This window comes from Protopterus annectens, chromosome 5.part0 (assembly GCF_019279795.1).
Source record: "Protopterus annectens isolate FY-2018-M chromosome 5.part0, PAN1.0, whole genome shotgun sequence".
NCBI classification, from domain to species: Eukaryota; Metazoa; Chordata; order Ceratodontiformes; family Protopteridae; genus Protopterus; species Protopterus annectens.
In genome coordinates this window covers 924,195,671-924,210,312 of record NC_056735.1, presented here as the reverse complement: position 1 = coordinate 924,210,312, position 14,642 = coordinate 924,195,671, and the positions used below count along the sequence as shown (strand labels likewise).

General features: G+C 34.3%; 1 protein-coding gene across 1 annotated transcript in view; it reads right to left on the bottom strand.

Annotated features, from left to right (window-relative positions):
* The window catches only part of ARHGAP42 (Rho GTPase activating protein 42), a 1,340,395-nt gene that overhangs the window by 657,010 nt on the left and 668,743 nt on the right, over nucleotides 1-14,642 (bottom strand). Inside the window, exon 6 of the mRNA XM_044071941.1 lies at nucleotides 11,111-11,221. Coding sequence (XP_043927876.1) covers nucleotides 11,111-11,221 — 111 coding nt within the window. The remainder of the gene's footprint in view (nucleotides 1-11,110; nucleotides 11,222-14,642) is intronic.

Genomic DNA, 14,642 nt, shown 5'->3' with positions numbered 1-14,642 from the left:
AGACCATTCGGGCCACCCTTACTAATTATCCTTTTACTACGAAACGTTTTGGAAATGATGGATGGCAAGTACTATAATATAGGAATGTACTGGAATAAGTTTCCTTTCTAAATATACTTGCTTTCCAACATTTGTTTATCCTGTCCTTTCTTAGATCTATATCAAGGTAAGATATTCTATCACTGTTAAAACTGTGTAAATTTTAAAAAGTCAGTAGTGTTATTCAACTGGTTAACCAAGGACAAGGCTTCATTTTTGTTTCCTTTGAATAAAATAAATATATCGTCCAGGAAGCGAGTATAAAAACTAATCTGTTCCATAATGTGGATCACTCCAAAAATGTGTTCCGGTTCCCAAAATGCCATAACTAGGTTGGCAAAACTGCTACCACAGGGGGAGCCCATAGCAACCCCTATCTTTTGTAAAAAGTATCTGTTGTTGAAAGTAATAAAGTTATTGGACAAAACAATATCCAACAACTCTTCTATTAGTTTTACTTCGCTTTGTGGGGCCCCCATCCTGTGTAGCAGTAAGCCTACCCATTCTATACCTTCATTGTGTGGGATGGAAGAATATAAGTCCCTCAAATCAATTGTAAGGAAATTAAAATCATCCCTGTATTCTAAGTTGTTCAAGTTGGTCAAAAAGGTCCAGGAATCCTTACAAATTTGACTTTGTTGGGTTACATATTTTTTAAGCATATGGTCAATACATTTTGAGCAAGCATAAGTAATGCTGGCTCTAGCATCCACTAATGGTCTCATAGGGGGTCAGTGATAGACTTGTGGATCTTTGGAACTCCAAAGAAAGATAGTAGGTATTATTGGTGCTGGTGTATTAAGAAAATTAGCAATTCCTACATTTAGCCTTGCTTCAATAAACAATTCATTAAAAATAGAACGAATTCTAGCATAAGCTATATTTAGCTCATTTTTCGATACTTCAGTGTATGTTTCACTTGCTAAAATGTCTTCCATTTTCTTAACATATTCATCCAAGTCTAGTACCACTAACCCACCCCCTTTGTCAGTACAGTTTTATGTCTTTAGTTATTCGCTTTTTAATACGATTGCAAAGTATTCTGAAGGTTTTAAAATATTGAGGTGTTTTATATTGTTGACATTCTTTCCATGCTTTTTCTCTGTCCTGCATTAACATTCTACTCTTTTTGGATAACCGAATTACATTATTTGTTTTCAGTCTCTTCTTTCTAGGAGGTGCAAGGCTGTTTAGGATATTTAGAAAAGTTGTACTGGGTTCAATTACAGCATCGTCTAAGGGGAGGAATTTTAGGAAGCTCCAATTAATAGATGATAGCATAGTAATGAACATTTCTGGGTTAAACCTGGAAAGGTTACATGTTGTTTTATAAATATGCTGTTTAACTGGATGTGTGAGATGTCTAGTCTTATAGATTGGGAGATGATCACCGAGAATGTCTGAGATTGTACCTGTGGTGGAGTATTTGCTAGGGTCTGATAATAGGATCCAGTCTAATGGAGAATTCGATGTCTTGCTATAATGCATGGGGCTATTAATTAGTTGAGGGAAACCATATAAGTTCATGCTAGATGTAGGGGAGTTAAAGTTTATGTCCAACCAATTGATATTCACATCACCTAGTAATATTTTTTCTTGTGGAAATGTTAAGGATATACGATGTAGGATATCATTCAGTATAGTTGTATTGTCGCCAGGAGGGATATAAAGGACAGTAATACATATTTGTTTAAACTTATTTTGGGGAAAGCAATACAAAGTTCTGCTGAACTGAATTTTGGTGTCGATTTGTAGTAAGGGGAACTGTGGTAGGTATTGGGAAATATTAAAGCAATACCACCACCTTTCCTCTTTATGCAGTCACTATGGTTGATATTATAGCCAGGAGGGTATAACTTCTGAGTTGTTTATGCTGGATTTATGCCAAGTTTCAGTTACAGTGAGAATATCAGGCTTATGTTGGGTAATCCAGGCATATAGTTCAGCAGTTTTATTTGTTATACTTCTAACATTTATTGCAGCCAAAATTATATCACCAAGGTTGGGGATTGGCTGTTGGGTTACAGAAGCATATGGAGCAGAGTTGTCTTTGTGTTCATTGTGATACATAGGGCCAGGATTAGGGTGAATATCTCCTCCTAGAATGATTTTAGTATATTGGGGAATAATGCATACTTGCTTATTAAAAAGGGTGTTTGAGCTTAATTTTGTTTTAGTTTCAGCTGAAGTGCAATTAATTACCCTATATTTAGAATAAAGGTGAAGTACAATATTAAATAGGTTTGGTGCAATGTACGGAGAGTGTAAAGAGGAAGTATGGATAGGTGGTTGGGACAATGTTGGAGAGATATTGTAAAATACTATTTAGTTTTGGTAGGATGACAGATGGCATAGTAGAAGTAGAACAATAGAGGATACACTGAAGAGTAGCCTTATTAAGTACAGGAATCTGTATTTTATATATGTCAGCTATTGGGAAAGTAGCAATGAAGATGGAAACAGAAGGTTGCTGTACAGTAGGTGATTCAGTGATGGATTCTGAGAGGTGGAAGAGGATAGGTAAGGAGAGGAATGTTTTCTAAAAAAAAAGAGAGGTAAGCTGTCGTAGTATCTTCTCTAGAATGTAAAGAATAGAGGGGCATTAAAGGCTAGATTATAATGGTGAAGTCAAAAATAAGAAAAATGAAGGTTTATTTGGGAAAAGAAAAGATACAATGTGGAATAGATGGGTCGTATTAGGGAGGGTGTGTGATTATAAATGGATAAAGTGCAAAGCAGTATGAGAGGGAGAAAGAATTTTGTGAATGGGGCTAATGATTAAAAAGAGAAAAGGAAATAGAAAACAAAAAACAGAAGTGTATGTATAGAAGCAGTAAGGTAATTTGTGGAAGGCTTTGGAATAAGAGTCACAAGTGAAATGTGTATGTAGGAAGTATAATATTAGAGTAAGAGGAGGAGAGTGGAATTGGGGCAGGGCAGGGCAGTGCAATAAAGCTGTGTAGCGGCCTTCCTATCCTCAGGTCAATTTATAACTGCGAACAATCACTTTATAGCCCGAAAAAAAGCAATTAACAAAGACATGCATGTAAAACAGGTTTTCTGTCATTTCCTGAGACTAAACACATGGCATATGCAGTATAGTCTACTGGTCAAACAAAATGAGATAGTGGCCAACTTAGGAAAAGGTCCTACTATTTCACAGAGTCTTTCAATCACAGAGTAAGAATATATTTAAATGATTAAAGTTAATAAGCAGCAAGGTCTTGATGATAAATATGCTTACATGAAACAATGGCAAATGTCTGAGTAAAACTTGTAGGTGTAGGGCTTTGTAACAGAGCTCCTGCAATATTGATGTTAGATGTAGCGATTGCATGCTCTGAAATGACAGAAAGAAAAAAAAAACTTTACTAAGCTATAAAATTCTATTTACGCAAAAAAGGTAGCACTTAATATACAAAAAAGAGATGGAGGAAGGACCACAGTAAGTCAGAGCTAGAGAATACAGGGGAAATGTAAAAATGTGTATGCATGTAAGCTCAAAGTAGTTGTAGCAGAAAGTATACTGATAGCGAACCACAGTAATGCAGTGTAAATACACAGCTTCAGTGAACAAATTATCAGAACATGGCACTACACTGATAGGCACAATATAAAACCATCAGTAAACTTGTAGGCGTAGGGCTTTGTGACAGAGCTCCTGCAATATTGAGGTTAGGTGTAATGACAATATGCTATGAAAGAATGACAAAAGTCTCAGTAAATGTGTAGGTGTACAGCCTTGTGACAGAGCAGCTGCATTACTGAGGTCACATGTAGTGACTGCAGGCTCTGCTTTATGAGGGAAGATAGTGACTGTTGGCATGACAGTTATGTGATATTATTCTGATTTTGACCTACTGACATCTGTAAGAGGTAATGGGTGTGACTGCACATTACCTATGCAGAACTTAAAGTACCTGTATTCATGACATACATTTTTGTTATCAATAAAGTTTTGAATTTTGAACTGAAAAGTATAACACTGTTTATAGACATCAAGTAAAAGATAGTTATGTTTGAAAACATGCAAACAAATATAGATAAAAGGGTCTATACCACTTCATCAAAACACCTACTTAGCGAATCACTATTAGTCAACCCCAAATTTTTGAATCCTCCCTTTGTCAAATGGGAGTTTCAGTGATGTTTTTCACAAAGAAAAAAACAGCCATCCAACCTAGCACCCGTCACTAAACTCAAAAAATGTACAACCCACCCAAGTGGGGGGCTGCACCCTCCACACCCCCCTAACTAAATAAACCAACTCCGAAATTGCACTACAATGGGGGAAAAGGGCAAATTCCTGATGATGGGCAAAAGTTCACTGAAACGTCCGTTCGATGAAGAGCAACAATAATAACAACAACGAAAAGATTTTAAAAGAGAATTGAAACTGTTGATATTTGCTATTCTCCTATAGCTTTACAGTTTTTTTCTGGGTCTCGGAATTTCAATGGGAAGCCAAATTAAACTTAAAGCGAGGATTAACATATGGAGGCACCTGGGGCTGTCACAAGAAAATTAACACATTACACTTGCCACAAAAAGCAGGAATACAAAAATAATTCACTAGATGAGCTCCAGGAGTGACAGAAGAGGGAAAAAATATAATAATAGCAAATTTGTGGTAGTAAGGGGTTACTCACAAGGGATGAGGATTATGCTGGCATGTATTTATATTCCACCTAAAGCTGCTATTATGGAGCTTAAAAATTCTGGAGTAATAATCAGCTTTCAGCAGAGAATATTACTTATAGATGGGGATTGGAATTTGATTTGCATCACCGTGGGTATATCTGTGGGGCTAGAAGAGAAAATACAACAAAAGAGGGTAGATTTCTGAACAAATTTATGAAAAACTATGGTGGCTGTAATACCTAAAGATGGTAAAGATAGGTAAAGATCCATCTGTTCCAGCTTCAGATAGACCCATTTCAATTTTACAACATGATTATACAGTGCTTATGTAACTGATAGATATGGGATAATTTTGTTTTGTGGAGGGGAGGCAAATATTTCACAAAATTAATAGAACAATGAAGATCTAGAAGGAAGCAGAATGTGAGAAAATACCACTGTTGTTGGTGGGCCTTGATGTAGAGAAAGCATTCAATAGAGTAAGCTGGGATTTTATGAGTAGGGCAGTGGAAGGCTTATGTATTTCCTAATACAATAATAAGATTAATTAGAAGGATAGTTTTGTGATCAGAGACAAAAATCAAAGTGGGAGGGTTTATGTCTGATAAGCTGTGTCTGAAGAGAGGAAATAGATAGGGGTGTCCTCTTTTCCCTTTGTTATTTGCATTACATTTAGAACTGGCAAAGAAAACAAGGGACTCAGAAATTTAAAGATATAATTGGTATGGTGTTCAAAAAAGTTGTTTTTATTTGAGATTGGATTATTTTGTACCTGATGGAACCAGAAAAGTGCATTTCAGTGCTGTGGAGCATTCTGAGTCAATTCCGGGTTTTGTTGGGATATAAAATTAATGAAGATAAAACAAAAGCTGTAGCTATAAACTACGGACCTACACATGAAATGGTTCAGCAACACCCAAACTTGTGGGAACTTGTGGGAAAACTCATTTTAACATTTATGGTCTTTTCTTAGCTAGCAGACCATCAGCAAGCAGATACTCCACCATCTGATGTGTTATATGTTAATGTACAGTTATGCCTGCTGAGTCTAAAATTTCTCTATACGATTGTTGCCCTAATGTGCTCTAAATTTGTGTACTGATTCTATTTCTTCTCTCACATTATTAACTTTCTGCATACGTATTAGTGTTCCTACTGTGGTGAACTATATATGATATACTGTATCTATCACCTTTGCATTGTATCTATCTCCTTTGCTCTCTTTAAACATTATTGTAATGTTACTATTATTATTAATTTTAATATTGTGGAGCTTTTCTCTCCGGGCCTCCACTGAAAATGGACATGTACCCAGTCGGACTATCCCGGTCAACAAATGTAAAATAAAATAAAATAAAATAATAAAAATAAAAAAATGATAAAAATGAAGGATTTAGTAGTATACATTAAAAAGGATTCTGTTATGGCAGTTAAGGATATGTGAGAAGAGATTTAAAAAAAGATAACATAGCTCTTGCCTATGGATATGGATAGTAAGATACAAGCAGTAAAAATGTGTTTAATTGCTTTAGTTTTATACGCAGGTCTGGCCTTTTTTTATCAACCAGAGGAGATGAGTTGAAGGATTTTATTTGTTTGGGGAAGAGGGCAAGAGTCAAGTGGAATAAGTCGATCATTGCAATAGAACAAGGAGGTTTAGGATTATCTGATTTGAAGGGATATATTAAAGCTATGTGGTTTAGGCTCCTAGACATAAAACAAGCAGAAAGCTACAATTCAATGTGTAAAGAGATATGATAATGAAGCGGTAGGGGGATGTAATTCAAGAAATAAGGAACAAATGGGATTTTGGACACAGTTCCTTAAGAAGAAGAACAACAGGAATACAGAATATTATATTAATAAAGTAGCAGAAAGAATATTAAGAACTAAGCCAACATGGAAATGGAGAAAGGCGATTATGCTGATAGTACAGGGAATAGGCAAGAGGTGGTTGAAATTTACTGGAAGAAGCTGGTAAAGGAACCAAGGCACTGGGAGCAAATAATTAGATAGGGAAAGGTAACAAAATGGGAAGAGGCCAATAAGACATTTGGATTCCAAGCTACTATTTGCCTTCCCTATCAGGGATTGGTTTCAGAGTATAGACAAAGAGAAAAGGAATATGAGAATCCTAATTAGAGATCTGTACTGGTTGGGTTTTTAAATGAATCTAGAGCAGAAGCTACTGTTAAAAAAGGGATGATTAATAGGGCATGCAAACTATTGCACAATAACTACAGAAATTAATCAGAAGAATGAGAAGAGAGTTGATATACGCAATTCTCAAAGAATCAATAGGAGGACATATGCATGGCTCCTAAACATGCATCAGAATCTAGAAAGTTTAGGATTTCTGCCTGAAAGTGTTTGCTCAGATAATTTTATTAGACTCCAAAGAATTTTTCCTCAAGTGGATGGCAAATGTTGGAGGTGTAATCAGGAAAAAAAGAGGTACCTAGGAGCATAAGTTTTCAAATTGTAATGAGTTGGCAGACTTTAAGCATTCCCAGCAGAGTACTCTGTCAGGAATACTGAGCAAACAAATGAGTGTATCTAAGGAAATTTTTTTTTGAGCTGGGATACAGGATCTGAATTGCCTAGACATAGTAAGGGCTTGTTGTGGTGTCTGCCAAAAAAGCAATTACTAGAAAATGGAAATAAAATCTACACCAGCTATACTTCAAGTAGTGAATATTGTAACATAGATAAAAGAACAGGAAGTGGTATCTTTAAAAAATGGTAGGAGTAAATTACACAGAAAAATAATGGAAATTGTGGAAACAATACATTCAGAAAAAATATTTTGCAGAAGGAATGAGGCTTAAGAGAGGACAGGAACTGAAAAATGTATGTAATGTTGCTTTGCTTACATGACATGTAACAATATATGTGGTGTACAATATTTTTAAATATGAACTTGTTAATATGGTTTGATTACATTTACATAAATGTGTTTGCCTGTGTTACAAGTGATAATTTAATAAAGGTGTTTAAAAAAGTCTGAATACTAAATAATTTATTTTTATTTATTTGACATTTGTTGACCGGGTTAGTCCGACTGGGTCAAAGCCCTTTTAAAGCAGTGGCCCGGGGATAAAAGCTCCACAAGTAATTAAAACATATATGGTAGTAAATATAGTTATAAATTAAGATATTAAAAAGCAAAAAACACAGTATTAAATGTACTGATACATTAAGATATATAAAGCATTAGGATATAAAAATCTAAAAGCACATCATGATCTTCATTATCTACATATAGAAATTGTATACAAATTTAACCCACTGAATCAAGCAGTATAACCTCTGTAACTGTGGGTCAATTACATGTATGAGGCATACCCTTACAAGAATAGAGATGGTAGATATGAGGTTTACCTAAGTTGAACTCGGATTGGAGTGAGTAGTAAGTTTCAATAAAGAGGTAGTATTGGAATGTTGAAGTACAGCCAGAGAAATTGTAATATAATACAATCAACAAATAAAGCAATCCTCATGATCTTCCAAATCAATTTGCTTTCAAAAATGATTAGCTAGCTTATAAGCTTTTATTTTTTAAGGTGACTAACAAATAATTAATTAACTTTTATCTTTTACAAGGAGACCCATCCAGTGAAAGCATAAAATGTTGCTAATATGGTCTCCATAATTAACAAAGGGAAGTCTGACAAGTATATGACTTGTGTGAATGCCAATAGACTGAATAAATATCACTGAAAAACACTTTTGTCACTCACTGAATTTTCGGAACTGCTATGTGGCACAGAGTAAGTATTCAAGTTGGGTTGGGGGGTAAAACGCTTCATTTGTGTATTGCTGAAAGTAGTTTTCAGTGATACTGTTTAGTACTATCAGCACTCCCTCTAAATAACTTCATCAATTCAACATGAATCCTAACAAAGAATGATTATCCTTGTTAATAACAGAACTTCAATGGACCAGAATAGCTCATTGCCAGTTCAGCTCTTTTAGAGTTAGATGGTATTTAATAACTCTGATAGTCATAAAATAAAAAGATTTCTTGACATATGAAAAAGACAAAAAAAAAAGATTAATGGTGAGATGATGACAGGCAAGACAGGAAGGACGAGAAAGTCAACTAGCAGGGAAAATGATATTTTCTTTTTTAGATTTACAATAAATTGCCATAAACTCAGCACTGCATAACTTTTTAAAATAAATAATGAAGACTAAAGATGTCCATAAATGAATCCAAGTTTTATCCAGTTGCAAAGCATTATGAAAAAAGTTGCAAAGTGAAAAATGAAAGGCAAATCACCAAATTTAATTTTTAAGAAGAGGAAGAATGTTAACAGAACATGTAATCAGTTTAACAGAGTTACCTTTAAGGACCCATACTGATTAAATGCATTTTTTTGCCAAAGGCGCAGGGCTGAAATTTTGCTTGAATTAAGACGTATATGCTATTTGTCATATCTTATAGCCCTTAGGTTGCACTTAACACAAAAATCACATACTGGCATAAATGAATTTATGGGAAGAAATCAGACAACTTTAAAGTGCAAAGAAAAAAGCAAGCACTTCTATTGAACATTGTACCACTATTTATAATGTTGGTGTTGATCACAGCTGGTTGACAAGACTGAGTGTGATGTTCAGTAAACTTAAATATTTCACAGCAACTTGAGGTTGTTAATAAACTCAATGAAATTCTTTCACATGCTGAATTTAAAAAGTATGAAAGTGTCTAGGAAAAGGACAACTAGGTAATTGTATTTAATTTAGAGCAAGTGTTTGTGTCAGTTGTTCAGCTTTGCTCAAATTTCTAAAGCACTAAAAAGTATTCATTTTATTGTGCTTGCATTAATGAAAACAAGTATGTTACTCCATTAATTCAACTATATTATACACATCAGTCTGGATATCAGAAATATTGTCTGAAGCCCATCTAAATGAGCAAGTAAAATATAAACACTGCATATCTATCTCAAAAGTGAGTATTCTTCCACCTATACATTTAGTCCCCCCTCTCCCTGATAAAGTCAGCAGAAGCCATCAGACTGGATTACTGCTCCATGTATATATCCAGGAACTTCATCTTACTCATATCTGGGTTTTTGCTTGACCTTGATTAAATACATCACAAATGAATCCTCCGACATTGTCAGGTACAGTTTCTAGACTTACAGGTAAGTAATAGGCTACCTGCCATTGCAGAACATTTTACACCTAAACAATTTCCCTTTTTGTGCTTGAAATAACCTGTCCCATTTGATAAGAGACTGGCTTTACCCATCCCATGTTCGATAATTATATATTTCTCCTAATGACAATAACTGGGATCATAGCACCAACAATATGAGGTTATGTTTTATGGTTTGATTATGGCTTGTTTCGGTCTAGCCATATCAAATAAGCAGGCCCCTCTGATATGTCATATCTCGTTAGACACACGGAGCTGCTACAAGTACTCTGGCATAGTGTAAACTGGAGTTGCAAACAATTAAGGCTGCAGTGAAGTACAATCATATTAGTACAGCATCTTGACTGCTCAAAGCAGGTGACTTCTGGAAAATAATTGTAGAGTAATTTCTAATTATTTACTGCCCTTACAAGCATGGTATGTTAATTGGATCACTGCTGTTGTTGTTGTTGTGTCTTTCGGCTTTTCCTGGTTAGGGGTTGCCACAGCGGAACTCCAGTCCGCTAATGATTGGCAGTAGATTTTACGTGCCGAGCTGCCGGCCTTGACGCACAACCTTCAACGAAGGTACGCCCATTCATGCATGTCTCCACACAGAAGACACTCTAGCTGAGAATCGAACAGGACAACGTCTTACTGTGAGGCGACAACGCTACCGCAGCACCACCACAAGGTTAAACCAACTTTTTAACATCAGGAGTCCATTCTGCTTGAATTGACAGTGATGCTTTTACAACTTGAAATAAAATGTACTGTTTTAATTTGATAAATGATTTAATGTGCTTAAAAATAGGCACTTCAGCATTCCTTCTGCAAACAGATTCAGCAGCTGGGAACTAGAGGGGATGGGAAGCACCACTCCCATTTTGTCAACCCGGTGTGAAGTCTGAGGTGATTCTTCCATACATTATATCTGCCTATTGCTGATTTCCAAGTCTAGACGGTATCAATAATAAAAAAAAATGTTGCCTAGTTGGAATAAGGTAAATTACCCTTCACTCGAATAAAAAACAAAATTATCTATGTCTATAAAATGATTTCACTTGTTTAGCTTCCTTAACCACATTCTAAGTATGTTAAAATAAGGAGCAAACATAATGGTGGTGTTATAAAGGCAATACCAACATTCTAATTTATATACAAATGCTCCAAAGTCTGAACTTAGCTAGGAAGTGACCTTGATGATTATGTCTGGTAATCTTTTATGTAGCTAGCAAAAAATACAGTTTGTATCACTTATTAAAAAAAAATGAAACAACTTACAGGTTCAACAAACTCAAACTTCTTTTTCTCTTGAACTTGCTGAACTTCAAAAACATATTCTAAAGAAGCTTCATAAAAGTTTTTCCATTCTTTGTCAATCTGCGAATCAGCCTGGAAGAAAAAAAAATATAGCGTAGTTATAAGGATAACGAGTTAATAAGTTAAGCAATGTTTTATTCAATAACAATATAAAACCAAATGTAATTTAAAGAAAAGTGATTATTACTGATCCATCAGACCCTAAGGTAGCGAGGCAGACAGCAGCAAGACATATGTCTGTATATATTGATATATAGGGTCTATATTAGATAAACAAATGTTTATCTTACCAAATGCTGACATGAGCGAAAATCCCGGAACCTGAAACCACAATTGTGAGATCGCGGTACAGTGAAGATGGGAATATTTGCCCTTTCTTCACTGTAGTGTGATCTTGGAGTTGGAATATATATTTAGAGGTGGATGTGGGAAGCACAGCCTCCCACAACTGTAGTTTCATTTTCAGGGATTTTCGATCATGTCAGCATTCGGTAAGATAAACTTTCATTTATCTAATATAGACCCGAGATACGTATATATATATATATATATATATATATATATATATATATATATATATATGCTTACATTCACCATTGCAAACTCCATTCGATCAAGAATGATACTGTCAAAATACAATTTTCCAATGGGCTGTTTTGCGAACCCAAACCATCGACTACACCACATCGAATGGGTAGTGTAGTTTGAGTATTTAAGTTCAGAATTTTGAGTGGAGATCACAGTTCAGTGAAGACCAGGGAATTAACCCATTTCCTCACGATAGTGTGATCTCGGAGTTGGTATATATAATTTGCAGGGGGTGTGGGGGGTGCAGGGGGCTTCCCCTTCAAAATAGTAAAGTAATATACCGTTGACTATGGAATGTCATGGTACCATAAGGTGCATAGCATGGGTGACTGATGTCACCTCCTGCTATGTCGAATACATTGAACTATGGGCGTCAATGTATTCAGTTTCAACATGGCTAATTGCTGTTGTGGATTCAGGACTTTGGGTCAACTATGTAACCGGTCGACCTATGCAGATTCAAGGTTTCAATAGTAAACCTATATACATATATATATATATATATATATATAGATACATATATATATATATATATATATATACACATATATATATATATATATATATATATATATTATATATATATATATATATATATATATATATATATATATATATTATATATATATATACTGTTTAAAATATTTATATATATATATATATATATATATATATATATATATATATATATATATACATATAAAATATATATATGTATATATTTTTATATATATATATATATATATATATATATATATATATATATATAGATAGATTTTTTTTTTTAATTGTAAACACTTTCACTGTTAAGTACTGGTTCCACAAAGTGTTTTCATGTTGCCTGTAATATTGTTTGATTAGAATGTTCAGCTGTTTGTACATGCTGCTTTTATTTTGTTTTACATCGTGTACTGCAATTTGATAATCAGGCAGGTAGACTGGTAAACTGACCCTTTTCAGCACTGTACTGAGCTCCACTGATGTCCTAGTTTAAGTAAACATATTAAGATAGGTAAAAAAGTAACAGGAAAATTGGATCAATTCAAGGTGCGGTAATATTTATAGTGTGTACAACTTTTTATAAGTTTCACTTTTTTTAATAGCGAGAGCTATTTTCCTAAGAGAAAAATTGACTTGACATAGAAGCAGTTCTAAGCAGCATTGTGGTAACCAGTAACACTTGTAGTTTTTTGTCATTAAAGCAATTGCAAGTGCTTTCTTCTAGAATATGTTTTTTCAGCTTTTTGGAAAAATCCTTATGAGCTTGCTCATTTCCAATTTCTGTGAGGAGGTAATTCCAGGTTGTTGGGTCTTCAACTTTGAGAAATCTCTTTCCTCTATGTATTTGCTAAAATGTGAGATGGCCAATAAGATATTGCCTACAATGTTTGATGCTATCTACAATAACTGTAACATATGCCAGTGTTTATGCTTCTAAGGTTCATAGATACTTACTAGGCTATCAAACTGTGAGGATCTTAAGAAGCCTCGCCTTACATTTCAATGGTGGTTTTTAACCATTTTGTTTATGTAACACAGAGTTGGGCAGAGCAAGGGTTTGTTGGAACACTTATTTGCTGCCCCTATTCATGACGGACAAGAGTGCTAAACCAAGGATGAATTTATGGGTTTCCCATCCAGTCATCCAAATTACGCTTGAATAGAAACAACAAAGCTTATGCCTTGCCTTATTTGAAAAACAAAAAAATATATACTGCCCAGGTAAAGTAATCAATCCTTTGCTTCAAATACAATTAAGCACTTGTTTTTGTCTTGCACAGAAGATCTCAACAGACTGCTTGAACACAATAAATACAAAGCTTATATACTAAAGAAAACTGACACAACAAAATCACATGGCTTGTTTACATACACATTTTAAAAAATAGACATACAAAAAATAATAAAGTGCTTAGTACATAACACACATTCAAAAATAATATTTCATTGTCTATTGCTCTTTTCCTTTTAAATGCTGTTTTAAACTAACCATCCCATTAAAACTGGGTAATTTATTTCTCTATAATCTTATTTGCCATTATATCTCTATATATTCTAAATCACCACCCCCAAATCTACTGCTTGCTATATCTGTTGCTTGAGAAAACAAACTTTTAAATGCTGCACAACTTTTGTGTGTTAGTATTATGCACTGGTCTCATTTTATTCATATTGCATAATTATGTTCATATATTTTAACTTTTTATTAGTTTTACCACCATAAAAATAATTACGGTATTTCATACTTTAATATTCACCACATATTCATTGTTGCAATTATACCAGTCTATAACTTTATATGTAGTTTATGCAGCTTCACAAAAAAAAGGTAGGACCCTCAGCAATGTAGCTACAATAAATATTAATACAATAAGGTTTACTCCCTGATATAGAAAAAACTTTGGGATGAACTGAGATGAACTGATAAAATCTTCCAGTCATTACTCATAATATTTCAATACCCCTACTGTGGGCTGAATATGTAAGCTGCATAGATGCTACCTAATCAACCCTGTTTTCATACCCAATACACATTATGAAGACAAACCAAGTAAGTCACATAAACGCCAATTCAAAGCACGGAGACTGAATCAATGTAATGGTGAAGCGCTTCCTACACCATTACATTGATTCAGTCTCCGCGCTTTGAATTGCCGTTTATGTAATTTACTATTTTCATACCCCACCTTCTCCTTAACCTTACCATCCATTACTTCTTGAACTTTTTGTTACAAAGGCAGCAGGCCTAGTAATTACCTATATATATATCTATAAACCTTTCATGTAATGATTCCAATAAGGTATTAATAAGATCTTCTTAAGCTGTAAGCTACTTAATTTGCGTAGTTTGAATTTTCACTAATTTGTTTTTTACATGAAAAGGATGCATACTATTAAACTGTAA